At 48.6% G+C, this 27,056-nt stretch overlaps 1 protein-coding gene across 3 annotated transcripts; it reads right to left on the bottom strand.

Annotated features, from left to right (window-relative positions):
* Positions 1 to 3,175: 3,175 nt before the first annotated feature.
* Amigo1 (adhesion molecule with Ig like domain 1) lies at positions 3,176 to 8,670 on the bottom strand. 3 transcript variants are annotated; one of them, XM_036190473.1, is made up of 2 exons: positions 8,106 to 8,670; positions 3,176 to 7,864 (listed from the first exon to the last, which is right to left on the bottom strand). In XM_036190473.1, exon 2 carries the CDS (start codon positions 7,763 to 7,765, stop codon positions 6,284 to 6,286), a length of 1,482 nt encoding a protein of 493 aa, XP_036046366.1. In that variant the 5' UTR covers positions 7,766 to 7,864; positions 8,106 to 8,670; the 3' UTR covers positions 3,176 to 6,283. The 3 variants fall into 3 exon arrangements, with proteins under 3 accessions (XP_036046366.1, XP_036046365.1, XP_036046367.1); XM_036190472.1 differs by having other exon boundaries at positions 8,285 to 8,670; XM_036190474.1 differs by having other exon boundaries at positions 3,176 to 7,829; positions 8,285 to 8,670.
* Positions 8,671 to 27,056: the final 18,386 nt, after the last annotated feature.

The raw sequence follows: 27,056 nt of genomic DNA, 5'->3' as shown, positions 1-27,056 counted from the left end.
GCACCACCCGACTCTGAGGTCCATGTCTCCTCACTTCCAGGGGGCCAGTTTTCCTGTCTTAGGCTCTTGGAGTTAAGACCATAGTCTCCTCTCCTCCTGAAAATGCTTTGCTGGAATTACCACACCAGCACTCGTGTGTACACACACACACACACACTCACTCACTCACACGAAAGCAGTTCTATGTAAACTTTCAGTTAAGAGGAAGGATACTTTCCATTCCATTTGTCTGAGGGCAGGCAGCATTTGGCCCAGAGCAGAAGGCAAGCAGAACCAACAGCTTAACTGTTGTCTCTGTCCTGGGATTCAGGAATGAATCACTAGTCTAGCCTCAGCCACTCTTGCCAGAAGCTGAAGGTGGGAGGGCAGTGCCCCAGAACTGCCTTGGACGGGGGTCGGAAGTAGATGGTCAGCACTGGGCAGGGCTTAACACAAACAGATTACCTCTGCTGGGACTACCTTATCCCAGAGAGCTTGGCTAGTCACAGATGTGGTCAGAGAACAGCAGTCCATTATTAATCAGCCAGCTATTGTCAGAAGTTCCCAAAGAGGTTTTCAGCCTGCCTTTGAAGCCGATGCAGGAACCATGTCAGCTAGTCTATGGAATCTGAGGGGTTGGTTTGGGGTCAGTAGTGACATGAGTGGCTCCTGGAACCCGATCATTGACATAGGTTATCTCCCGGTGTGTCCCAGCAGTGACACTTAGACCCACACCTGAACTGGACCAAACCGGGGGAGCAGTGGGAGACCAGAAAGAAGTGCAAAGCACTTCCTCGCTGCTCCTGTCCTCCCCAGCCTTCGTGCACTGCACCTTATTGGTGCCACCCGCCTCTGGGGCAGAAGTCGCCTAGTCTGACTGAGTCTTCTGGTTCGCTGAAGGACGGCTCTCAGGCCATAGTTCTACGTCCTCTGTGCCCCAGGGACAGTAATCAGGCTGGCACACAGCGAAGGAAAGCCTCGGGCAGTTCTAAGGCTCTTGGCCATTTGATATCTTCTCGCCATCAGTGTCTGAGCCTGATGGAAGTGCCTGACTGGCAGCATTAGCCCTCCCTTTCAAAGGCCTGGGAGGGGAAGCAGCCAGCATAGGCTCCCGTGGCCTGACCAAAAACGCCAACTGTCCTACTGCAGGGCCCCAGCTTTTTTTTGCCATGTGGGTGGGGAAAGTACAGCATCGCCATTGGTTGCCTGGGAGACAAGGTAAGTGGTACAAATCCAGAAAGGGGAGGAGTTGGGAGACCAGGTGAAGAAAGACTAGGCTAGCCCATGCACTGGACTCTCAGTCTGTGACATCAGCCTTCTCTGTCCCCCTGCAGTGCCGTCTTTGGAGACCTGACAGACAAACTGCATATCCTGACCACAATCCAGGGAGCTTGTGGCTTGGGAGTGGGATGAGCAGAGAAGGCAGAAGAGATGTAGGTCTGGAAGGGGAGAAAGCTCGGAAAACATAAAGGGGAGAGCTCCAAGAAGTCTTTCCCAGCCTGTCCTCTACCAGCACCGCCCTCTGAACCAGGGGACAGCTATAATAATACAGCAACTTTGTAAAGATGAGAAAATACACAGATGTGGACTATGGGAAAGCTCTGACCTCAACATCTGTATTGCCCTTACTGACTTGATGTGACGAGGTGGAGTGGCAGCTCTGTTCCTCCAAAGGTGAGAAAGATAACTTCGCAGACAGGATACGGCTGCAGTGGCTCATTTCATACACATAAGAGGTTAGGGTATTTATAAATGTTCTCCCGCTTCGGTCTCCCATCCAAGTACAAACCCGGACTGACCCTACTTTAGCTTCGCAGATCAGCTGAGATCTGGCATACGTCGGGTGGTATGGGCCTAGACCTCACCCTCTGTGGATCTACCAGGACAGTCCCTTCCAGAAGCCCCAAGAGCCTAGTCAGAGTATAGTCTAGTCCATTTTCTGGTAGGGTATGTCTATAAGAAAAAAGTGAAAATTCCATTTTTTTCTATTCTGTAGAATACTTACTGCACATGAAACAGTCATTGAGTATTAACATACCCATTAGATGAATATGCTTTTAGCTCAAGATGAAAATATCCTGGTAATAATCAAAATTTTATGAAAGTGAGCTGTTTCCCACCATTAAAAAAAAGCAATCTCCCAACCCAAGCATTTTCTCACTGTACCAATTAGAAAGCTTGATCTAGCCTTTTAAGAGAAACCTGTAGGGAGGCAACCCTCCTCCTTAGGGATCCAGGAAATTATCACAAGCCCTGGCCCAGGATATCAAGACTCTTGCTTGCTCAGGCACTCTGATGCTGCTTTGGAGACTCTGTCTCAGAGGCTGGAAAACTATGGCCTTTGGGGCAGACCAACCCCCGCCTGATTTTGGGTAGTCTATAAGATTGGTGGCTTTTACATTTTTAACTGGTTGAAACAAATTCAAAAGACATTAACATTTTAATGCCCATAAGTAAAATTTCATTGTGTGCTATGTTTCAGCAGTAATTTGAACAAGTACCTGAAAGATTCATGTCCTAGAAGCTTGGACCCCAGTGTGGTACAGCTGAAAGGTAAAACCCTTAAGACATAGGGTCTAGTGAGAGCTCATTAGGTCATTGGGGGCATCTTCCTTAGAAGACATGAATGTAGTTCTCATAGGACCCTGGTTAGTTCTTACAAGAGCAAGTTATTACACAAAGAGCAGACCAGACTCCTGAGTGTCTCCCGCTTCCTGTCTCACCACGTGATCTCTTCTGCATGCCCTTCCATTATTGTGACATATTCCATGAGGCTCTCACGACATGCACAACAAATACGACCACCAGATCTTGGGCTTTCACCCTCCAAACCTGTAAGCTCAGTAAGCCTCATAAAACACTCTGTCTTGGGCATTTGACTCTAGCAGATCACTACCCTGGGACGGAACCACAGTCATTCATCTGTGTACTGTTTGCGGACATCTGTCTGCTACAGCAGTGCAGTTAAGCTTAGTAAATGGTGAAGCCTATAAAGCCCCAAACATTTACTCTCTGCCTTGTAAGAAAAAGTTTGCCATTCTCTTGTCTAATCTTATTGCCTGGATATTTTACACTTAATTAACTCCTAGATGATGAAGATAACAACACTTAAGAGATTCTCTCTTTAGATGTGCCACACCCTTTTGAAGTATGCTGATCCCACCCACAGGCTAAGATAAATAAACCATCCACAAACTGTGTGCCAGAGCAGAGACTCAAGCCAGGTTTAATGGTCATTGTCTAGTTATAGAGCCCATTGGCTCTGAGGTTTGCCAGCCTGGTATACACAGCGGAAGGAAGAGTCCTAGACACAGGAAAGGGATTACAGAGGCAAGGACATACACAAAACCGGGAAGTTGGCTTTGTTCTCCCCAGATGGGTCTACCCTTTCCTGGCCTCTTTCAGAGGACCCATAGATACAGCAAAGAAAAAGATCACAGATAATTACACAAGCTGTAGAGCCCTGCCACATCCTGTCTCCAGAGACACCTGCTTCTCCTTCCTGGGAAACACAGTTTACGGGTGCAGGTGGGGTGAAAGTCAACCTTTCTTAGAGCTACATCTGGCAGCTTTCTCTCCAAGGTCTAATGGGATTATACAGATACACACATACCCCCGCCTATAAGGAGAGAGCTACCATTGGGTTATAAGAACTGACACCACAAGAGACCAGTCAGTTAAATGTCCTGGTGGCGTCCAGACATGTCCTCCAGGTGTCTCAAGCCAGGGCCCACGTTAGTGGATATAGTGGGGAGATTGGGGGTGCAGAGTAGGACTTACACAGAAAATGGCCTTCCTAGTCCTCAGGAGCTCAGCTAGAATGCCCCCAAAGGCAAACTTCATTTGACCTCCATTTTAAAGAGTTTTACATCCCTAGATGGTGTCAAGAGAGGAATCTGCCACATAAGAGATTTTTCTCATTTCCTAATGAGTCGGAGGACAGAGGTCTGGATCTTGAACTTCTGTTGACAAAGTCCCCATTAGTCTTTGGAATACAGCCCGACAGCATTCCTCTCCACCCCTTATCTATCAGGACAGGTAACCCAGGAAGAACAACTCAGAGCTGCTTAGCCACCATCAGCATCCTTTGGGGTCCTTCACTGCTCTGGTTCTAGCTTTCTGTCTTATAAATGTGTGGAGTCTGACGAAGCAGCTGGTGCCTCACCACCCCTCCTCCCAAAGACTTCCACGTGTGGTTCCCCCTAACTCCAGCCTCTGCAGAGAAGTTATTCAGAACCACGGAGAGATGGGTAAAGTTCAGGGTGGTCAGAAATGGAAGTACAAGAGATTGTGCATTGGAGGAGCCTGGCATGGTCACAGTCTCTCCTACAGCGCGAGAAAATTGTGTGTGAGAAGTTGCGCGCGTGGGTGGAGGCCATTCTAGAGGGGGCCAGAGTCACTGTCCTGTTGGAGGTCAAGGCGCTGGTGTGCATGCATACCTATGAGCATGCGTACCTATGAGCATGCAACTACTTAGGGGGAATTGCTGCACCTCTCTCTTCACAAAAGTGGGTTACTAATGAAGGACTGACAGCAGCCTTGAGATCCCAGGAGCAGACAGTGGACAATGTTTACTTCAGTTTCTCTTCCCCAGTCCTCAGAGGCAGCCGGACAGGCCCTCCTCGCACTAAGCAGCCCTCACCACAGGTAAACAACACCTCTTAGAACCTAGAAAGCAGGTCAGGAAACTGGAGGACCTGGACAACTTCCAACTACAGGAAACACAGGAAAGAAAAGACACCGAAAAAGACCAACGCTGGGGAACACTTTCACCTTCACCCTGCTCACCCCACTTCCGAAGCTCTTGGGCCTGCAGGATGGTCAAAGGGTGCTGGGCATAGCATCTCTGTACCCAAAACATTTGCAAGCCTGGATGGAAGGTAAGGCTGGGTTTTTGTCTTTTCTTTTTTTTTAAAGTCTCTCTGCTCTGACAGCCACAACTGCCCTGCCCTCCAACCGAGAAGATGGTATGGTGGAGCTTCCTTTTCAAAGCTTAGTGCCCCTTACGCCTCTATTACAAGACAGCCGTAGAGCCTGGTGGGGAGGGCAGGACTCTAAGCCACACTGTAGCGCCATTCTGGGACAGAGACCCCTCGGTTCCAACCCTGCAGATAACAAAATCCCACAGTTTGGCTTTGCAGCAGGAGTGAGGCAGCCTTGTCAGCAGGGAGAAGATAAACGTTGGGTCCTGTCTATCTCCAGACCTAGTCTAACTGAGCAAGACCAGACTTTACTGGACTCCTCCCTCTGCAGAGCAGCAGAATATAGGGCTCAGAACCCTACCTAAGTTGATTAGAAGGTTAACTAACTGAAGAGAAGTCACACACAGAAAATCAGGTAGGTCTGGCTCGCTGCTACGTCAATGAGGCGGGTTTTCCTCATCCTTTCAGTGAGAGTGGCCCTTGTGCATGGATGGCAGGTATCCATGATGCTCTGCCTTCAGCATCCCCTCCTGTGGTCCCAACAGATACACACTGGGAGTCAAATACTAATCAAAGCTTTCCCCCAGCCAGGAAATTAGCCTACCCAGAATTTATGTCCTATCTACAAATTTTATGCTATGACAGGGGCCCTTTAATTCATTCTGTACCTATCTGTGCCACTTGCCCCAGGACAAGGCACAGATACCACATCCTATACTGCTGCCATAACTAACAGGCAAGAGGCCAGACTCCTGCAAAAATCCACCTACTCAGGACTCCCGGGGAAAGAAGACAGCTTTAGTGAGAAGTCTCACGGCAGCATTAGGCAGTCCTATAGAGCCAAGCCTCCATCTTTCCCTGACTCATTTTCCAAAGGTTTCCAATCCTCTAGTTCTGGATGTGACTTCCTGACCAGAGAAGATACTGCAGCATCCCAGCATGGCTCCTGTGGAGGCTCCCCCAACACACACAACTTCACAGGTGTGGGTGGGCAGAGACAGAAAAAAATTGTTTTTCAAATGGTTTTCTCTTAAGGAGCTAGGGATGACCTCAAAAAAGTTTAGGGAATCTGCTCTTCCCCTCACCCCTTTCCTCATTCCCATCCAACTCAGACGCATCCCTCCTCCTCTACCACACTGAGAATAGCCAAAGCTTTGGGTAGGGGTGTGGCAAGTCTGCCTGAGGATTAATATATCCGTATGTGAAACTCACAGCATCCACACCGCACTGGGGTCTTGCCTGCTCTTGTGCCCATGACCAATTCCCTGGTGGTCAGGAAGAACCCACTCCCTTGGGCAGCCAGCCCTCTCTTCCATCCCCTCCTATCCCTCAGGGGTACACTACCTCTCCTGGGGCAGAACCTCCCCACCAACCTATCCTGCTCACACCACAATGGGCGTATCAGAGAAGACCGAGCTGACAGACTCAGGATCTGACATCCTCCGTTGGCCCTTGCCCGTTGCCTCGGGCACCGGCAGAGTGTTGCCTGGCTTGAGTTTGCCATTTTGACCCTGCCCGGGTCCAGCAGGTTCCAGGAAGGCCACCCGCCGGTCAAAACCATCATCTTTGTCCCCACCAGCCATGGGATCATGGTTGGGTGTGGTACTGAGCATAGAAGAACTGAGGCTATCCCCTTGATGACTGGAAGGCTTCTCCACACCCCGACACCAACAGCGGCAAGGGGTGAGGTACAAGTATATGAGGACCAGAACCACACTGAGGATACAGCCCACCAAGGTGGTATAGGCTGTGTTGAGGGTGTCATGGTGTCCGTGCAAGGTGAAGTTGTACACTTTCAACTCCACAGACAGCGTCTCATTGAAAGTCTCCCCCATGGCGTAGCAGGTATACACACCCCCATCCTCCACCTGCACCTTTTTAAAATGAAGACTGCCATCCTTGGACACAGTCACTGTGCCATTGGCCCCCTGATTTAGCACCTGTTCATTGCTCGGTGTCACCCACACTTTGGTCATCCCTTGCTGTTTGGTATCACACGTGATGGTCAAGGTGTCTCCCAGGTGAGCCTCCCAGGCACTTTCCTTATACTCGCTGCAGTTGAAGAAATCCAGATTGAAGACGTTGTGCAGCTTCTTGGAATGCACGCAGTACAGATCCTCCTGGAAGTCCATCACGGAACTCAGCTGCCGGTACTGCCAGTGTGAAAAGAGCTGGTAGAGCCTGCAGTCACATTCCAGGGGGTTGTTGTGCAGGTACAGCCCGTTCTTGACCCACGCTGGCAATTTCTGCAGGTCGGTCAGCGGCAACTTCTTCAGCTTGTTGGATGACAGGTCCAAGAGCATGAGTTTGGGCAATCTGTGGCCATCCTTGACCAGTTCCAGAGGGAAGCGAGAGATCTGATTCTGGCTCAAGTAGAGTTTCTGCAGCTGGGCCATGTCCTCGAAGGCATAGCGGTCCACCGCCACAATGTGGTTATTGTAGAGCAGAAGCACTTCCAGTGCCTGCAGATCGCTGAACAGGAACTCATCCAGCGTGTGAAGATGGTTGGAAGAGAGGTCCAGGTACCGCAGGTTGGGTACTGGGACAAAGGCCTCAGAAGAGATGAAGTTCAGGTGGTTATGGCTCAGCAGCAGGGAGTGCAGATTAATCAGACGCGTGGGGGTCCACTCGGCCCGCAGCCGGCTCAAGTTGTTGTGGCTGAGGTCCAGAAGTGCTGTGTAGCTGGGCAAAGATTGGGGCACATTGGGCAGCTGCTGCTTGGAGCAGCTGAGGATGTTGCTGGCGCACAGGCAGTTGGCGGGACAGCTAACCACAGCTCGGCCAGCCCTGGCTACCTCAAAGAGAAGCAGGAACAAGGAGAGCAGCAGGAGCCAGAGGCCTCGCAGGTCACGCTGGGGTTGCATAGTGTCACTGGGGAGAGCGAGGAAGGCCACAGGACGAGCTGGGCGGGAGTCACCCCGGCATGTTCTGGTGGAGTATGGAAGGGTCACTTTCACTACAGGCTTGAGAGAAAGAGCATGGGTTTGTAGTCACCAAGGTTTCAGGAAGGATGGACCACCACTCCCACTTTCCCCTCCCACCCCTGCCCCCACCCCTTTGGTCGAGTGGAAAGAGGAAGCGATCTCGGGTAGTTCCCAGGCTCAGTGCAGGCAGACTGTGGGCTCAAAATACTAGAGGCATTGGCGCAAATCCCCCGTAGGTTGGGGTCGCGGATATACAGTGAGGGGATGCACAGCGTGTCACCTGCAGCGGTAGTGGTGGGGTGTCACAGGGATTGCACACTCGAGGCTTGGAGGCGGGGTCAGCGGGGCCTTTCCCCCGAGGAGTCGAGGGGAAGGTCAACAGGGGACCGGGCTAGGAAGGGCCGCAGGTTTCGGGGCCTGTGGCGCGGGCTCCCTCCCCAGAACCTCCGGTCACTGCACCTGCTCTGCGAGGATGCGTCTCAGCCCATGGCCAGTCCGGGAGCTCCGTCGCGGCCTCCCCCCGTCCGCGCCTCCCCGGCCGGCCTGTCACGGCGCCGGGCGTACGCAGGGGCCCGCGCCCGGCGACATCGCCAGCGAGGAGGAACTTGCCGGGTTCCGCGCTGTCCACCCGCGCCGCCGCCTCGCCTCGCCCGCCGCGCCCGTCCGCCCGAGTCCACGCACGACTGCCGCCTCCGGACCCACGGGCCAGGCGTGGAGCAGTGCGGCGAGCGGGAGACGCCGCGATCCCAGCCGAGGGAGCAGCGTGGGGGCAGCGAGCACCGCGCGCGCGCCCGCCCGCCCGCCGCCGCCGCCGCCGGAGCCTCGGGGCGCGTGCGCGCGGCGGGGGCGGGGCGCACGTGCGTGTGTTTGTCTCCGACTCCCGGCGGCCGCTGGCTGGAGTCAGGCCGGGGTCACTTCCTCTGCGAACCTGTGCTGGACCCTCCCTGGCTCCCCTTTCTCCATCCTCCTCGAGCCCCAGGGCCTCTCTTCCTGCTCAAACCCACGGTCGGGAGAAGTAAGCCTAACTAACAGGAGTGAGTTCGCCGGAGCCGGGGAATTGACTCCGGGGCAAGAAGCGTCACGTGTCTTTTAATTTTCCTAATTAAAGAAGTCTGGCTCGACTCCCGCTCTTCCGTGTTGGCGGGAAATTCATTAGTCACTTTTTTTTTTTTTTTTAAATATTCTTCTTGCTTTTCTCTATGGAGCTGTGAAGTCCCAAAACTTTGGGGGAAGAGCTTTATTTTGTCCCATTCTTGATGCCTCTAGTCCTTACACCTCGGAGAAACGCTGAAGAGCACAGCTCCAGAGCCTGCAAGCCGGCTGGGCAGAGTGTCGTTGGGAGGTGTGTCCTTCCACAGACAACCCATGGTGCTCGTCCCACTTCCCATCCGATGCAGCTCACTTGTCTTCTTCCCAAAGTAGTATCTGTATTTTCTGATCGCGGGGCGGGGGGGGGGGGGGGGGGAAATCCGGTAGTTTCCCCATTAACCTAATTCTCAAAAATGAAGGCCAGGGGTGGGGCGTTTGAGGTGTTTTCTGTGGGGTAACCCCCCAAAAAAACAAGCTGTTAATCAGTGTATGACATTGATGATTGGGACGGGGTGTAGGGCGAACTAAGACCATTCTTGAGATAGTGGTCCCACCGAGGGAGAAATTACCAAGTTTTTCTTTCTAGTCGCTTGCAGTAGCAAGACCAAGCCTGAAATTAATGTCTCAACCCATTAGCTTGCTACGAGTTTTAAAAAGAAAGAATGTACCCAGGCGGCGTTGGCGCACGCCTTTAATCCCAGCACTCTGAAGGCAGAGCCAGGTGAGTTCGAGGCCAGCCTGGTCTACAGAGTGAGATCCAGGGCAGGCACCAAAACTGCATAGAGAAACCCTGTCTCGGGGAAAAAGAAAGAAAGAACATATATCTGTCCCGTGGGTCTTACTGTGAATTTAAGTGATTGTATTATCTCTTCAAGGGATATTTGCATGCTAACCTTATGCACAATCTGAAAGGATTTTTTTTTCTCTTCCCTATTTAATTCAGGCATGGGTGAAAAGTCAGGGAAGGTGGGGGTCCTTTTTGGAGGAGAGGGAAGGAGAAATATTGAAACAAATTGCTGTGAAACAGTTTCTGAGAAGCATGCTAGTTGGTCCTGGCCTGGCGGTCTCTCAGTTGCAGGTACATGCTACATGGAAGCTGGTCATCAGAAAACTTGACTGGGACCAGAGGGTCAACTTTCACAGAAAGTCACATGGATCCCTCAGATGGTTGGCTGTTGGCAAGAACTCAGTGACTCTCCAGGAAGATCAGGTCTCAAGACTGCTTGTGAAGTGCCCAAACAGGACAGCTTCCCTCAGGGCAAGAGGTCCAAAACCATGCAGACAGAAGTCACAATGACCCAGCTCTTTTAAGGGTTGCTGTCACCTCTGCTTTGGTCCTATAGACAGATCCTGACGGAACGAGACCACACGAAGGCATGAATTCCAGTAGAAGAGGATGGCTGGGGCCATCTTGAAGCTGCTTTCATACATGTGATCTCTGAAATCACATCTACCTTTTAACTTTGAAAAGTCTCAAACATACAAAAAGCATGCCATGAACTCCTGTATGTCCACTATCCTTGTTCAATAAATGACAAGGAAATACTATCACTGTGTTTTATGCAAATATCCTTGGAAAAAGTACATCCTCATACCTTGCTTGGACCTCCCCAGTCTTCCTTTAGACCCCACCTTTCTAGGCTCTCTCCTCCTATCCCTCTCCTCTTTCTACTGTTTGAAAGGCAGGGAAGACACAAGTAGCAAGGGGAAAAAAGGTCCTTTGTGCTGGGCACCAGTTCTAAGAGTTGGTATCTATAATTTGGATAGGTGTCAGGCTCTTTTGATCTTGACTGCACTTAATATTTTTAAATATGCGTACAAACCACTGAGGAATCTTGCCAACAGTGAGATTCTGAATCACTAGTCCAGAGAGGGGCCCAGTAGTCTGTGTTTCTAACGTGGTGGTATTAATGCTGCAGAGCCACAGACCATGTGTTGAGTTGCAAAGGGCTAGAAGTGTGCCATTCCAATAAGTAACCATGAGTCAGCACATGTAGCTAGCTGAATTAATTACAAGTAAATAGCATTAGGAACCACATCTTCAGTTTTCCTAGCCACACTGAACAAGGCATTGTCCCAGGAAGTCCTTCGGGTGGCACTGTGTAGAGAGAACTGACTCATTATAACTCTGCCACAGCTGCTTTTCAGATCAAACTATCTATTAATTCACAACAAAAGACAACGTGTGCTGGAGAAATAGCAACAGGTTATTTACAAAGTGTATTTATTTCCTCTTGCTGGAATAGAACAACCCAGTGTTCCTAAATACAATTTCAAAGGTTATCTGGCTAGCTCAGGACTTGAACAAAAGAGGCTGCATAGATCTGTTAGCTTATGAGACTGGATGGATTGCTTTCCTCCACGCTAGAAGTATTTCTTTTCTGTTGGGCTGACTGATATTGACTCAAAGCAGAAGGGGCAGCGGTGGTGCACATGTTTAATCCCCATACGTGGAAGGCAGAGGCAGCTACAAAAGAGCTGTTTCACAGAGAAACCCTGTCTCCAAAATAAATAATTCATTCATTAATTAAAACAATGAAATAGAATCAAAGCAGAGGATGGTGGGGGGAGACATCCTCATAAGCTAACTTGTGGGGCTGGAGAACACAAAAATTTGGGGTTGAGGATGTACTTGGTCGGTAGAGTGCTTGCCTAGCATACAAGAAACCCTGAGTTTGATAAAGACCAGCATGAAATATATAAGGTCCCACCTTAAAAATTAAACTTAAAAATAAATCATAAACAAGGATCCACACGTTAGCTTCTTTTAAAATGATTTGTGCATGTGTGTGTGTGGGGGGGGTTACCAGAGCATACACAGATGTGTATGCATGTGCACGCACAGTGTGTGGGTGCCCTTGCAGAAGCCAGAAGACAGTGTTGGATCCTGTGGAGCTAGAGTTACAGGTGTTTGTGAGCCCCTGATGTGGGTGCTGGGACTTAGTTCCTCTGCCACAGTGCTAGTTGCTCTTCACTGTGGGCCATCTCTCCAGCTCGCAAACTATTATAAGTGTTCTTGCATTTTGTGGAGTCCATCTACTACCACAGTCTCCCTGCTCCTGATGAGGCATCCCGAGGGAGGACCAGTTCCGAGGCATGGTTACAAACAAGAATTCCCTAGAGCTCCCTATGTACAGTCTTTTGAAGAGAATTTGGTGGGGCTGGAGAAATGGCTCAGAGGTTAAGAGCACCGACTGCTCTTCCAGAGGTCCTGAGTTCAATTCCCAGCAACCACATGGCGGTTCACAACCATCTGTAATGAGATCTGGTGCCCTCTTCTGTATACATAATAAATAAATAAATCTTAAAGGGGATTTGGCTTTTTTTTTTCTTAATTAAGGAGTTTGGTCATGAACCTGAAAATATTTTCTTTTCTGTTCATGCAACCCCTTCTTTTGATTTTTTAAAAGGCTTCTAAGACTAAAATTAAATCCTAGTAATAACAGTAACTTTATGGCATCTCCAGAAAGTGGAGCCTGCAAAATGAGGTTATCTTGGAACAGTTAGCAAAGAAGACGTCATTTTGAGATTTGCTTAGAGGGATAATAACGGTTTAGAGCTCACCATTGGGCTGCATTTCTCCTGTATCAAGAAGTTCACCTGGGTTTCCCTTTTAGTTTTGTCCCTGGCGGCTCTTTTCCTGAGGGACTTTCTGGGGCCGCTTCCCACCTTACGAATTATCGCCTGTTCCCTTCGCTCTTTCACTTACTCGGTTCCGAACATGCTCGTTCATTGATGTCTTTCCCATCCTATAGGCCAAGAATTCCCTCTTTTCCAGACAGTTGATGTCCCGCCCCGCTTCTGTCACTCCTTTCTCACCTCAGCCACGCCCACTTCCTGAAAGCTCTGGGTCGTCTGCAGAAGCCACCAGCAGGAGCATGCTGACTGGAGGATGGAAATGGCTCACCGGTGTGGGCCCGAGGGGTACCACAGACAGTTTCCTCCGCTCTTCTGCTTTATCAAACCTCTCTGATGGGACCCGCTTTCATCTCTAGCTCTCAGTCGGGGCTGTCCTGCCTTCATGGAAGGGACTGTCCCAGGTAGCTAGATCATAAACATTTTCTTGACTTTTGATACTCACATATGAACATCTCAAGATAGTCCTGAACTGAGTCATCAGATGGATGTTTCTTGGAAATATATCGAAATGTTATTCCATGCCCGAAGGACAGGATTTTATTGCTACAGTCTCCCTGTTCCTGACCAGACATCCCAAGGTGAGGGCCGGTTCCAGGCATGATTACAAACAAGAATCCCCAAGAACTCCCTATGTACGGTCGTTTAAAGGGGAGTTGGCTCTTTTTTTTTTTTTTTTAATTTTTCTTAATTAAGGAATTTTGTTAAGAGCCTGAAAATATTTTCTTTTTCTGTTCATTCAACCCCTTCTTTTGATTTTTTTTAAAGGCTTCTAAGTCTAGAATTAAATCCTAGCTAATGTTGAGACTTCTCAGCTAATTTTCATATCATACAAATTCTTGACTAGTTTGTATTGTGTCTGGAGAGCTTAATATTCCAGTTTAGGAAGTTGAGGCTTTTTGACTTGGGGTGGGATAATTGTTAAACAAACAGCTAAGAATTTCTTTCCCTGACCTGTGGCCATTTGATTAACTCTTTATGTCAATAGATTTTTCTCCTCTAACCAACCTTCCTTCCTTCCTTTTCTCTTTCTTACTTTTTCTTTTTCTTTGCTTGTTTGTTTTGTTTTGTTTCTTGAGACAGGGTCTTTCTACATAGCCCTGGCTATCCTGGAACTCACTATATAGACCAGGCTGTCCACAAACTCACAGAAATCCACCTGCTTCTGCCTCCCAAGGGCTGGAATTAAAGTTGTGTGTCGCCATGCGCAGCTCTAACCATACTTTCTGAGTCCAATTCAGTTATTCTTGAGGAATTTCAACCATTTATAGTGTTCTTAACTGATTATCCTGTTAATTATGGTTTTGGCGTATCTGGCTCTTACCTGCAGTAAAGACAGCTTCGAGCTGCCCATGTTCTAAGAGATGTCAACAGTGAAGTTCACAAGCTAGCAGGCAGAGCAGGAAGAGCCAGGAGGGAGAAGAGTCCTTTTGTGGTGTAGAGTGCAGTCTCAGCAGCCAGGCTTCCTGTCCTGGCTCTGCCCCTCACCGTGTGATGAGAGCGAGTTCCTTAGGCTATACTAGGGAGACCATAAGAATACCTGCCTCCTAGATAGTGAGACTCTCACAAGCTCCTATAGCCCCAAAGAGTCTCTTATCAGGCAGTAAGCACTACATACATCAGCAAGTAGGAGTGGGCCGTCCTTGCATCTTTGGTTGGGGTCCTTTTAAATGTATTTTCACTCTTACACAGTCTCGTACATATACATAATGAATAGTGGTCATTTTCACACACCCCATTACTCTCTTTCATTACCAGTCTCCCCAATGAAATACTTCCTCACAGCAAGCTGCCTCCATCTTTTGTATGCATTGTGTGTGTGTGTGTGTGTGTGTGTGTGTGTGTGTGTGTGAGAGAGAGAGAGAGAGAGAGACAGAGACAGAGAGACAGAGAGACAGAGAGAGAGAGACAGAGACACAGAGAGATTCAGTTTAATCAAGCTTTCTGGCACAAGTGTAGGTGGGAGATTATTTATTGGAGTACGGGCAGTTTATGAATGGCCACATCACTGAAGAAAGCCATACCTATTACCCCAGCCACATTTAACTATCAATAACCCCTCGGAGAAGGGTGGGGCCTCATGAGCTCTTTCCCTGCCCATGATGGAACGTTGATGGGTCTAATGTTGCGCAGTAATCACAGCTTCTCTGAGTGTCGATGTATTACAAGACTGTTAGGGGCAAAACAGAGAAGAGAGGGAAAGCTGTGATCTGTGGGCTGTGTTCTGCAGAGTCCTGTGTTCCAGAGTCCAGTGGAGCTGATGGACAGAGCAGAGTTCTAGGTGTTAAAGAATGGGAAGCTAGGGGCTGGAGAGATGGACGGGGGTGAAGAGCACTGGCTGCTCTTCCAGAAGACTCAGGTTTGATTCCCAGAACCAACATAGAGGCTCAAAGTCCTCTGTACCTCCAGTCCCAGGAGATCTGACACCTTCGGGCTTCCACAGACAATGTACACATGTGGTGCACAGACATATGTGCAAGGAAAACACCCGCACACATAAAAGGAAGAAAAAGAGTTAAGAAGGACTGGGAAGTGATGAGGAAGCCACAACAGAGGCTGGGCAAGCAAGAAGGATCTGGAGTCAGTAGCCAGTCCTGGCAGCACCCAAGAGGGCTCTTGCTGTTCCAACAGGTCCAGCCCCCAGCACAAAGAACAGTTCCTTTAAGACTACAAGAGCTCTGCTGTATTCATTTCGGGTCAGACTATAGCTGCAGTATCCAGATCAGTTCTGGGAAGCTCATTTATAGCCTGGAGCACAGCCAGAGGTTGCTGATGGAGCTGTGCACAGTCCAGTAATCATATCATATGCATTTGCTCACTAACATCTGTTGAGTCCCTAGGGCAGAGCACTATATTACAGACCTCAGGGTGAGGCTGGATAAAGTGGGATGTAAATATGCTTTCGAAATACTTCTTCCTTTGTCTGGGGCCTAGAAAGTATGATACATGGATTGTATTCAATTTAGCAAGTACCTATCAGCTGCCTGCTAAGTTCAGGTTTCCTGTAGGTGGTATGGCTTTTGGGATCACTCTAGAAAGATCACTGAATTTACTTCAGAACAGTAGGACTCTGGTTCCATCCCTGTCAACTAGCTGTGAGACTATGGAGACATTACCCTGAGTTTCAGTTTTCTCACACAGAAAGTAGAAGTTATAAGACCTTTATTAACAGCTCAAAATGGGGTTGGAGGGATGGTTAAGAGACTTGGCTGCCCTTGCAGAGGACCTGGTTTTCATTTCTAGCACCCACATAGAGGCTCAAAATCATGAACTCCAGTTCCAGTGCCCTCTTCTGGCCTCCATGGGAACTGCATACACATGGTGCACATACCTATATTCAGGCAAAAGACCCAGATACATAAAATAAAAATAAATATTGAAAAAATCAAATTGCAGAGTTCCAGACTTACTGAATGAGAGTCTTCATAATTAAGATAATGGGAGGCATTTTGATCAGGGAAATTGGGGACTGCTACCCTTTAGGGCAATGTTCTCTAGATGTGGGCTTCACACCACCTACACCAGACCGTCAAAGGAAACTGGAAAGAAGGTTTCAAAGCCCATCTCCAGACTTGCTTAGAATTCTGGAGAGTGGGGCCCGTAAATCTTTATTTAATGTGATTCTAAGTGGTTATTTACACCCTTAGATTTAAGAGTCATTATTATAGAATTTGGGCAGGATTAAATGAAGACATTTGGGGAAACTTTGATAGCTCATGCACAGAGGATGATGGGGCATGGGAAGAAGTCATCATAAGCACTTCTGAACGATATAGAATGGGGAATCTTTTGGGATCTTCAGAGGTGAAAAGAAGAGTCTTAAACAGCCTGGGTGTGGCAGTTCATGCCTTTAATCCTAGCAGGGGCAGGCTGATTGAATCTGAGGCCAGTCTGGTCTACATAGTGAGCTCCAGGTCAACCAGTGATACACAGAGAGACCCTGTCTCCTCCTCATATCCTCCTCATCATCATCACCTTCATCACAACAACAACAAATATCTTACATAGCAGACTTTGGGAAGAGGGATTTGCTGCAGGATCCCAAAGGGTAGCCAGGATACTAGCTGCAGAAATCATGGGCCCAGAGCTTCCACAAGTTAGAGAATTGGAATAGTGTTCTGAAATGGTAGAGAGAGGCTTGCAGGGGCTGGAGAGTTGGCTTGGTGGTTAAGAACACTTGATCTTGTGAAGGACCTGAGTTTGATTCCCATCACCCACTCGGAGACTCACCACTCCTCAGGCACCGGGCATGCGTGTGGTACATTGACATACATGCAGACAAAGCACTCATATGAATAAAATAAAATAAATCTAAAAAGAATTCAAAGAAAGAGAGAGACTTAGTGATCCAAAAGTCACTAACATTTTGTTTCCACAAGGACATACTTCACCACCAAAAAGGGTCTTGAATGGATCAAATTGCTACCATCCAATGTGAATTTTTGTCAAGGACTTTCCTTTGGCTTCTGTGTGCCCCAACCACTCATGTTTAATTTTAATATGTTGACCAATATCCATCTAATTACTGAGATTAGTGGAGAAGAGTTGGTTTTGTTCAGGGTGCATAATGCCTGAGGTCTGCTTTCTTTTCAGGAAAGTAAGCAGGGAAAATCTTTAAAAGTAAGCATAGGGCTGACAAGATGGCTCAGCAGTTAAGAGCAAATTCTGCTCTTTCCGAAGACCCTCCTTCAGTTCCCAGCACTCACAACCAGCTGTAACTCTAGCTCCAGGGGATCTGGTGCCCTCTTCTGGCCTCTATGGACACTGCACTCATGTGCACAACTTCCCATCCCATACACATAATTAAAAATAAACAATAAAATCTGAAAAACAAATAGATGTTTATGAGAAAGAGGGGGGAAAGAAATGAAGTGTGTTTCAGAAATTTGGTAATAGAGTTCCCTTTGTAAAACTAGCAGATTCCCTCCCACTAAGCACATGGACAGACATACATGCAACATCACATTCATTTTTCAGAAGTGTAGACTTCATGCATTGCTAGATTGAGAACATCTATTCTCCTTTAAATGACATAACTGTACAACTGGGTAGTAAAAGAGTCAGACAAACAGATTTCTACTCCAAGTTCAGAAATATCCTCTGACATTTCAGTGATGAATAGTCTCCATCTTGAGGGAGTGAGCTTCCCATCGCAGGAAGTGATCATGTGCATGACCAGTTTGCACAGATGTCCATTCATTATTTTTTTCATTCATTCTTTCATACACACCCCCATTCACACATGGCAAGAACTCTTGTGAGTGTTTAGAAGTACAAGAGTAGAATATAAAGATAGACACAAGAGAAACTGTCTCTGTTCTCAATGTTACAATTAAATAAAGGAAACCAAGACACAGGTGGTCATGGGACATGGTGACAGCGTGAGCTCATGTCTAAAAGGCTCAGAAAGCCAGAGAAGAGAAAGAAATGAATCTACAGACAGATCGTGCATAGCACCAGAGAGTGACTGGTGACCTCTGATCTTCCGACTCTGATGTCTAGTGCAACAGCAGGGCCAGAGGTTAACGGGGGTAGGAAGAAAGGGCTCCCACTACGTCCTTTCCAGACAGATGTATTGTTAACGCAAAACAACAGCAATCCCCTTTCTGTACAAATAAACTTCAAGAGAAATCATCTAACCCTCCACCCCTACCTCCTGCTCTCAACTACTTGGTAACCTCTTAGCTTGTCCTATGTGCCGGTTCTGTAACCGCCACTGACCCCCACGTCCTGATCCCATCCTGGTATTGGGATGGAGCGTCTTCAATTTTCTGTTGAGGTGAAAGGTAGGGACTGCATTCGAGGATGGGCTGGTGAGGATGCTGAAGTGGACAGAGAGGAGTGTACTGAGCACAGATCGGCTATGCCCAAACCCAGGGCCGTCTCCCTATAATTGTTCCAACAACTCTGAGGTTTGAAAGCATTTCCTTCCCTGCAGGTTTTCTTCATTTTCTGCGCCTGCTTCCACAGACAGTACACCCGCCCTTTCTCCCTCCCACCAAGGTCACCACTCAGCAGGCTTTGATAAATGTCATCTTTTTTTGAAAGTCGCCTTGGAAAAAGGCAATTTGACTGCAGTGAGGCAGAACAGGGAGCTGAACACCAGCCGCCCTTTATCGACCAGAGCCCAGCCCAAGAACAAAATGAAGAAGAGTGTGGCGTGGCCCTGAGCTCCTGGTAATGCTTGGGCTGGCTCTCCCCAGGGACCTGTGTTCTGAGCAGAAAGCCTTGCAGAGGAGCCTGGGCCTGGGGTCCAGGGCTCCTCCTCCCTCTGTCCCTCTCCTCAGCCCTTTGTCTTCTGCTGCTTGTTTTCTGGCTGGTAACTAGAGGTCCCCGAGAACCCCCCATAGCTCTGGGGGCGGGAGCCCTCTCCACTGTGCAAGCAGTGGGCTGCTGATTAGCGCAGGGAATAAATAACAGCAAGCTAATTATCTCCCTGATTGCGGCTTGCCTCACTAACAAGGCTGGGCTGGAGTGGTGATGAGGCAGTTGATACTATTCCAAGCATGCTTCTGGGCTCAGGGAAATTTCCATGCCTTTCCAGTCTGTTGGTGCTCTCCCTTCCCAGATGCCCTGGAGCTCTAAGTGGAACTGTTCACTCTTCTGCTTCACCTTGGAATTGAGAGACTCACCCCAGACAGACTGTTTATGACATTCCCTAGTGGGTGCTGGAGCCGGCTTCTCAAAGAAGCAGGCAGAGGCTTTCAGAGGGAGGCTAGAGGTTGGCCAAGGGCATTGAAGGATGGGTCCTTAGGGATCACATACTCCAGTACTTAGTATCCTAATTACATCTGCTACTCTAACTCCTAAAACTGAGTGGTTTCCATTGGGCTAGCAGATAAAAGAAGGAAAGTGCAAAGAAGAACGTTGTTCTGGACTCTGGTCAGACCATGACTACCTCTGTGACCTTGGATGTGCTCCTTAATTACTCTGATCCCTCTTTCTCTCTATGAAACGACGTATAACGACTCTGGAACTTCGTTTCGATCTGGAAACACAATTTTGTGACTATAAGTCTGAAATCTGATTGCAGTGTTGTCTTGGAATTCCATGCTGAAAAAAGCTGTTTGTGCCTCTTACGGCCACATCTCCAGAATGCATTTCCCCTTCTGCACTACCATGCTGCGCCTCTTCTCACTGGGTCTTGAAAACCAAGGGAGAGCGACACCTGCCTTAGAAAGAGTTTCTTTTTTTAAGGTTTGTTTTTATTATTTTGTAGTTATATGTGTATATGCATGTATCGGGTGTGTGCCCCTGAGTGCAGATACCTGAGGAGTCTAGGAGAAAGTGTTGGATACTCTGCAGCTGGATTTACAAGTAATTGTGAATCTCCAGATGTGGATGCTGAGAATGGAGCTCGGCTCCTCCACAAAAGCAGTACATGCTCTTAACTGCTAAACCATCTCTCCAGCCCCAGAAGAGTTCTAGCAGCCTAGACTGTGCTAACTTCAGAGTGAGTAGTTAGCAGCTTGCAAAAAGACAGGATGTGGAGGTGCCTTACACCTGAGCAGAACTGCTCCTGTCTTACTGTGACAGAGGAAGAAATTAGTTTGCCTGACAGGTGTTTGGGACCATCCTCGGCTATCGGGACTATTAGTACCTTTACACCAATTGCAAGACCCACTTGTAGGAAATTTAAGGACCATCCCCTTCCCCTCAACAAAGAGACTCTCTAGAGCAGAGTTAAGCCTACCTCTACTGGAGAGCAGATACTAGATGGACCAGATGTTTTCATCTGCTGAAGACAAATCTAGAAAAAGCAAACATGGGAAAAGGGTGAAGAACATCTGGGTCACAAACCCCTTTCAAAGAGGGGAAGAGAAAGGGGTGGGGGGACTAATGTTGTCCTTGGATCAAAAAGGAAAATATTGTTTGGGGATAGTCAGTGGTAGGCTTGGAGCCTCCCCAGGTACCAAGTGTGTATTACCTGGCCTGTTCTGATGGGAATATTAGACTTCAGCACTCTTAATGTTGTATCTGGATAATTTTACTTTCTGTATTAGGTAGAGCAAGCTAATCATAACCCCCAATGTCACTGATTCATCTCAGTTGAAGGTGCAGCGTAGTTTCATGTAGGTATGCAGTGAATGACCTACCTGGTGACACTGGAAAACAGCATTAACCATTAAAGCTCTGCTAGTGTACAGGCTTTAGAATTCTCTTCTGGACACCCTGCATTTAGTTGGCAGATGCAGGAAGGAATGGGAAGCATGCTCAATTATATGGAAGGTTTTACAGGTTAAGTCTACAACTGGTGTTCATCATTTCTGCACATTCCCCTGACCAAGACTTGCTCATATGAACACATCTGACCACAGGGGACCTTGGGAAATGTAGTCAAGCTGTGTACACAGGTGGCAAAAGGAAACAGTTTGGTAAGCAGCTAGTCAGTCTCTGATATACATTGCTTGGAATTCTGTTTCGCATGGCACAGAGCCTATATTTTGTCATCTCTCTCTCTCTCTCTCTCTCTCTCTCTCTCTCTCTCTCTCTGTGTGTGTGTGTGTGTGTGTGTGTGTGTGTGTGTGTGTGTACAAGCATATCTTTTTTTGTGTATGGTGTATATGTACCTGTTTGTGCCCTTGTGGAGGCCAGAGGCAAACGTCATGTGTCTTCTTCAATTGCTCACCTCCATTTTTGAGACAGGGTTCTCACTGAGCCCGGAGCTCACTGATTCAGCTGTGCTGGCTGGGCACTGAAGTCCAGTTTCTGACCCCTCAGTTTAGGGGTCACAGATACGCACTACCAAGCCTGACTTTGACATGGATGGTGGGATCCAAACCGAGGTCCTCACACTTGTGTGGCAAACTTTCCTGGCTAAGCCACTTTCAGCACTTGTACAATTATTTTTCTGTTGTAATCTAAGAACTCATTTGCGTGTCCTGAAAGACACAGAAAGCAGTAGGAGCAAGCGCCCCAGCCACTAGATCTTGGTTTCTAACTATCATTTTGAAAACACACACACATATGCACACACACACCACACAGCTAATCAGCCTAGAAGTGACTAGTCAACCTGGAATATCTTACACTAGAAAGGAAGGAATGGTGTGAACTTGTCAAAAGGATAAAAAGTTCAGCTTAAAGGGTTGCTCACAGGTCAAATCTGAGGCCAGTTACACAGCAAGACAAACCATTTTGATATTAGGTTATAACCCACTGAGTAAAATATGAATGGATTGGTACATGCATTAATAAATAAAGGAGAAAGGGAAGTGTTTATCTTACAATAGAATGCCAACTGATAAATATAAAAAAGAATAAAGTTCGAAAAATCCCCACTTGGCAACAATCATCCTAGTAATAAATAATTTAGGCAATTTATTTGTGGATGTTAAAACCACTGGGTGAAGTTTTGATGAGAAATAAGATGTTTACACAACCTCAAAATGTCTCCCCACAAATACTTACTAATTGATAAGTCCACGATACTTGCTGGCTTATTGTTGAACAGCGTGGCTGACCTCATCCGAACCAATTGACAAAAGCTAGTATCCCAGGGAATGAGGAAAATCAGCACAGTGCGTCTCTGGGTGAAAGGAAACGAAAACCATAGCGGACACCATTGCTCCTGGGATATTCCCGTCAGAACTGTAGAACCTGAATCCACTCACTAAGGCAGCATCAGTCAAGCCCAGTGCCTTACAAAATGGCCAGAAGATGGCGTGGAATCCTCTGGAACCGGAGTTGCAGAAGAAGGTCCTTAGCCACGATGTGGGCACTAGAAACAGAACCTGGGTCCTCTGGAAGAGGTATTCTTAAGAAGAGAGAGAAGCCAGGTGGCAGTGGTGCACGTCTTTAATCCCAGCACTTGGGAGGCAGAGGCAGGTGGATCTCTGGAATTCAAGGCCAGCCTGGGCTACAGAGTGAGTTCCAGGACAGGCTCCAAAGCTACACAGAGAAACCCTGTTCCCCCACCCCCAACAAAAACAAAAACAAAAACGAGAGAGAGAGAGAGAGAGAGAGAGAGAGAGAGAGAGAGAGAGAGAGATTTATATTGTTCCAGATTGAAAGAGACTAAAAGACAATTCTAAATGCAACACATATGATTTGGGATCTGAATTGAAACCTAGATCTGAAGCAATGTCGTTAGGACAGTCAGTGAAATTTGAATTGAATATTGTTCAAGGTTAGTTTCTCAGCTGCAATGTTGTGCTGTGATTATGTAGGAGAATGTCTTCTTTTTTTAAACCAAGTATATACTGAAATATTCAGTGGTAAAAGGACACTATGTCTGCAGTTTACTGTCTAATGTATCAGAAATTTTGTATATATATAATGTGCATGCGTGCACATACACACACATAGGAAGGGAGAGGCAGAAGTATGGGAGAATGAAAAAAACTGACATGTAAAACATACTGAATGAAAGGTATGTAAAAGTCCTTTGAAACTTTTCTATAAATTTAAAACTATTTCAAAATAAAAAGTTGGAGCTGGAGAGGTGGCTCAGTGGTTAAGAGTGTTGCTGCTCTTCCAGAGGACCCAGGTTCTGTTTCTAGTGCCCAATGGTGGCTAAGGACCTTCTGCAACTCCAGTTCCAGAGGATTCGACGCCATCTTCTGGCTACCTGGGCACAGCATGCACATGGTGCACAGACATACATGCAGGCAAAACACTCATACACATCAAATAGAAATAAATAAAGTTGTAAAATAAATAATAAAAAGCGCACACAGTGAACAGAATGCTTTTGGAGTCTGGGAGAAAAGTCGCATAAGACTGAATAGATTTGGTATCAGTGATCTAGACCAGGTTCTGATCTGTCTCCTGTCAGTTAGAGAGGATCTGGAAGAAGCCATTTCACCCCATTGAGGCTCAGTTGATAGGACCAAGGCCCCGCAAGAATATCATGAGGCTTTAAATATTAATAAAGCAATGATATATGTGGCAGAACTTTGTAAGTCATAAACTGTGGCGGCAGGTGTGTCACGGTAGCATCCATCCTCTCTCTCAGGAAACCACAGCCAATGAATGCTGCTGAGCTGCCTCCTTAGCCCCCAGGTCTCTCAGCTTTTCATCTAGGTACCATCCCAGTGCGGTTACTTTCAAAGAGATGACTCTCTTGTGGGTTGAGAACTAAGGACACCCGGCTCCCAGAAAGAGGCACTGTTGGCACAGACACCCGGGCTTGGCAGTGGTGTGTGTGTGTGTGTTTGTGTTCATGTGTGCAGGTGTGTGAGTGCACATGTCTTGGAAGCCTTGGTTTTTGGCACTCCTCTGTGTACGCAGAGATGCTGTGGGGAATGATGCACGTTACAAATTCATAAACATCTGCTCTGGTGGCCTGGGCGGTCCCTTCTAGAAGGAAAGCCCTCTGCTTTTGTCCCAAGTGGAGGAAATACTTGTGCACACAGTGTTGCAATGCAGGCTACTCTGACAGCTTAGGAAGCAGGGTCCTAACGCTGCCCATTTGCCCACTGGTAGACAGCAGCACGGACTGAAGAAAATCATTGCTGAGGTCTGAACACTTCCCAGAGCCTTTCGCCCACATTCCTTCATGGAAACCTCAAAGCCACAGCAACCTGGGTGGCAAGAACTGCTGGGTGTATTTCTTACAGATCACAACTTGCCCTGATCAGGTCTGGGATTTGCCCTAGGCCACAGAGCTAATAAATGGCACCCAAGGGAACAAAGTTGGGACTTTAGCAATGCTCCTCACCACAGACATTTTCATCTCCGTCTGTTCCCTTTCCGGGGCCTCTTTCCCCCCACCTGGAGAGGAGGTTCTCTTCCTGGTGCCCTTGGCTTCTCGGAGCTCTCCTTTCTAATCACAAGACATCCACTGCTAGATCTCGGACCCTGAAACACCCCGCTCCTGCTCCAGCTGGTCCAGCCAACCCTTCCCCCAGCTCCCACATTCCAGCTAGAAGCAGGAGTTAGCGTTAGCATCTTAGTCCCCGCTGCTGCTGCTGCTGCTGCGGCTGTCCCTCATCCCTGTTCTGGAGCCCAGAGAAGAAAAGGAAGTTGAGGGTGCCTGCCCGGCTGGCCCAGAACTCATTTACATGCCCCGGCTCCGCGCGGCTTCTCCATCCTGTTGCTATGTCATCTTCTAGCTCCGGTAGCTGTCCCCTTCCCTTCCAGTGTCCAGTGTCCAGGAAGAGCAACCCTGGTTTCTAGTCTCTCAGCCTCCATTTCCGTGTACCTGGTTGGAGGGAGTTCAGCTGAGGCCAACTTATCACCAGGCTCTGTCTGCCCTGAGCACTGCCTGGCTGCAGGTGGACAGATGGTTCCACACCAGACAGAGTGGAGCCCAATGGTCTCTGCGACGCCTCTGGAGTAGTAGCTTCCTACTTTTCCGATGCTCATCTGATAGATGACTCTGGCAGTGGTGGGAATAGTCTCCTCACTCTTGTAAGAACCCAGAGCAAGGATGGGGGTGAGTGGTGAGGGTGGGTGCGTGGGGATGGGTTGGGGTTGGGGGTTGGTTTGCTGGTTTGTTGGAGATGATCTCAGAGCTAGGCCATGTGATGAAACCTGCCAACACTGACCCAGTTGGCATCAGGACATCTGATCTCCAGCCTGTGGATGTTCTTGAGCAAAGCCTCTTCCCTGGGACACAGCCTCCTCATCTGTAACACCAATTCCAAATGCCCTTTCCCTTTCATGTGCTTCTACTTAGAGCCAAGTGCTGGTTTCTAAGGTCTGGAGCTGGGCCCGGATGGAGCTCAAGTCTAGAATTCAGACAGACCACTATCTACGCTTCATTCACTGCTGAGTTTGGCGGGACCGTCCCAGGTGTTTAGAGAGGAGAGGGTGTTTGTTAGGTGTAGCCTGGCCTCTGTCCAGTGGGGTGGGATCACAGTCTGGCAATGCTGGGGCTGTCAGAGAGGTCCAGGAACTGGAGCGATTTCTCATGGTGGTGCTAAGCAGGATGGACAAGGTTGGCTGACACATCCACTCCTCTCCTGCCCTGTGCCAGAAAGTCAAACACGTGTGCCCTGGAGACCTCTGGGCTACAGAAAAGTTCGATATGGGATGCTTGCAAGAAGTGGAGGAGACAGAGCACCTAGGCGAAGAACCAGTGAGACACAGCAGAAGTCAAAGCTCAGCCTGGCCATCTCCCTCACCCACTCAAATGAGAGAGGAGCCCACGAGATTTTGGAGTGTCCTACCGGGTTGGACATTTTAAAACTCTGAAAGTAAAGAGCCCGTTTACTAAGTAACGCTGGTCTGTCAGGTGGCATAGACACCTGCCTCAAATGCCACTGAGCTGAGCCTCAGGGCAGGGACGGGGACCTATAGGGGCCTCTCCCTCCCTTCTTCCAGCACCCCTACTCCCTGAGGATCAGAAGACCTCCTACCATTTCCTCATCCCACAGGAAACCAAACCCAACTGAGCCCAGAGGCACACCAAAGTGGCCGGGGGCCAAGAGAAACAGCTGCCCTGGGTGTCATCTTCCTGCAGAGTGGAGAGGACCTGGACTTTTAAGGTCCCCTTTGAGACTGGGTAGGTAATATGAGCCTTTCCCCTCCTGATGCCCTGGGAGAAGGCTGGAAAGGTCCCCAGAACCAGGCCAGCTCTGGCCCCAAAGTGAGTCTATTTCTCCAGGCTCTCGGATGGTCAGAGATGAGCCCCACATGTGAACTGAAAGCCTGGGAGCAGGAGGCAGCCTTTGAGAGAAACACAGCCCAGAGTGCCAGGGGAGCAGCAGTCACCAAGCTTCTTCCCACACACACAGACAGGGTATTGATCCTGCCCCCCCCCCCCCCCCCCCCCGCGCCTCTTCTCCACTTCATGGCGCAGCTAATGGCCTGGAAAAGACTGGCCAGCTGTTCCCCAGCTGTGACATAATGAGCTCAGGGACGATCAATGCCGTTCCGGTCTCTAATTAGGCCGGGAACTGGCTGGGGTGGAAGTGTGGCCTGTTTCCTGAGGGCGCAGCTTCCACTCCAGTCCCCAGCTGCAGTCTGCTGGCAGCCACCTGGGCCCCTGCATCTGTGCCCGGGAGGAGTAGGCAGAGCCCCCCAGTGGCCGTTGGGAGGGCTTCTGGATGAGTTCCTTCTCCAGAGGCAGAAGTTGGGGCTATACAACCATTCTGTGTGTGTGTGTGTGTGTGTGTGTGTGTGTGTGTGTGTGTGTGTGTGATACTCCTCACCCTGCTTGCTGCCGCAATCCTGTACTTTCAGTCACTCTGTGCAGTGGGTCTTCAACCCTGATCCCCTCCAGCTCCCTAGGCCTGAGGCTCTCCCTTACGCAGGTCCCAGAAGCCCAAGCCAGGGGCTAACGGCAAGTCTGGCTGCTGGCCCAGCCTCCCTCTGCTATTTATACCCTCATCCAGGGAGGCATGGATCAGCTTCTCAGTGTACTCACTGCAGAGGAGGAAGTGAGGGTGGGGGGAGAGACAAGGGAAAGGTGTACACTCAGGCAAAGATTCAAGTCGAGTGGGGAGCTGAGGCCCATGGCCCAGAGCTTGGTAGACTGCAAATAGAACACAGAGAGCAAAAGAGAGAGAGAGAGAGACAGACAGACAGACAGAGACAGAGAGAATGACAAAGGGGAGAA

Source organism: Onychomys torridus, chromosome 6 (assembly GCF_903995425.1).
Source record: "Onychomys torridus chromosome 6, mOncTor1.1, whole genome shotgun sequence".
Lineage (NCBI taxonomy): Eukaryota > Metazoa > Chordata > Mammalia > Rodentia > Cricetidae > Onychomys > Onychomys torridus.
The sequence above is the reverse complement of the archived record's forward strand: the minus strand, read 5'-3'. Positions and strand labels throughout refer to the sequence as shown.

Bases quoted from the DNA above. Each gene is read 5' to 3' on its own strand.
- Amigo1 (XM_036190473.1), bottom strand. From the start codon at position 7,765: ATGCAACCCCAGCGTGACCTGCGAGGCCTCTGGCTCCTGCTGCTCTCC.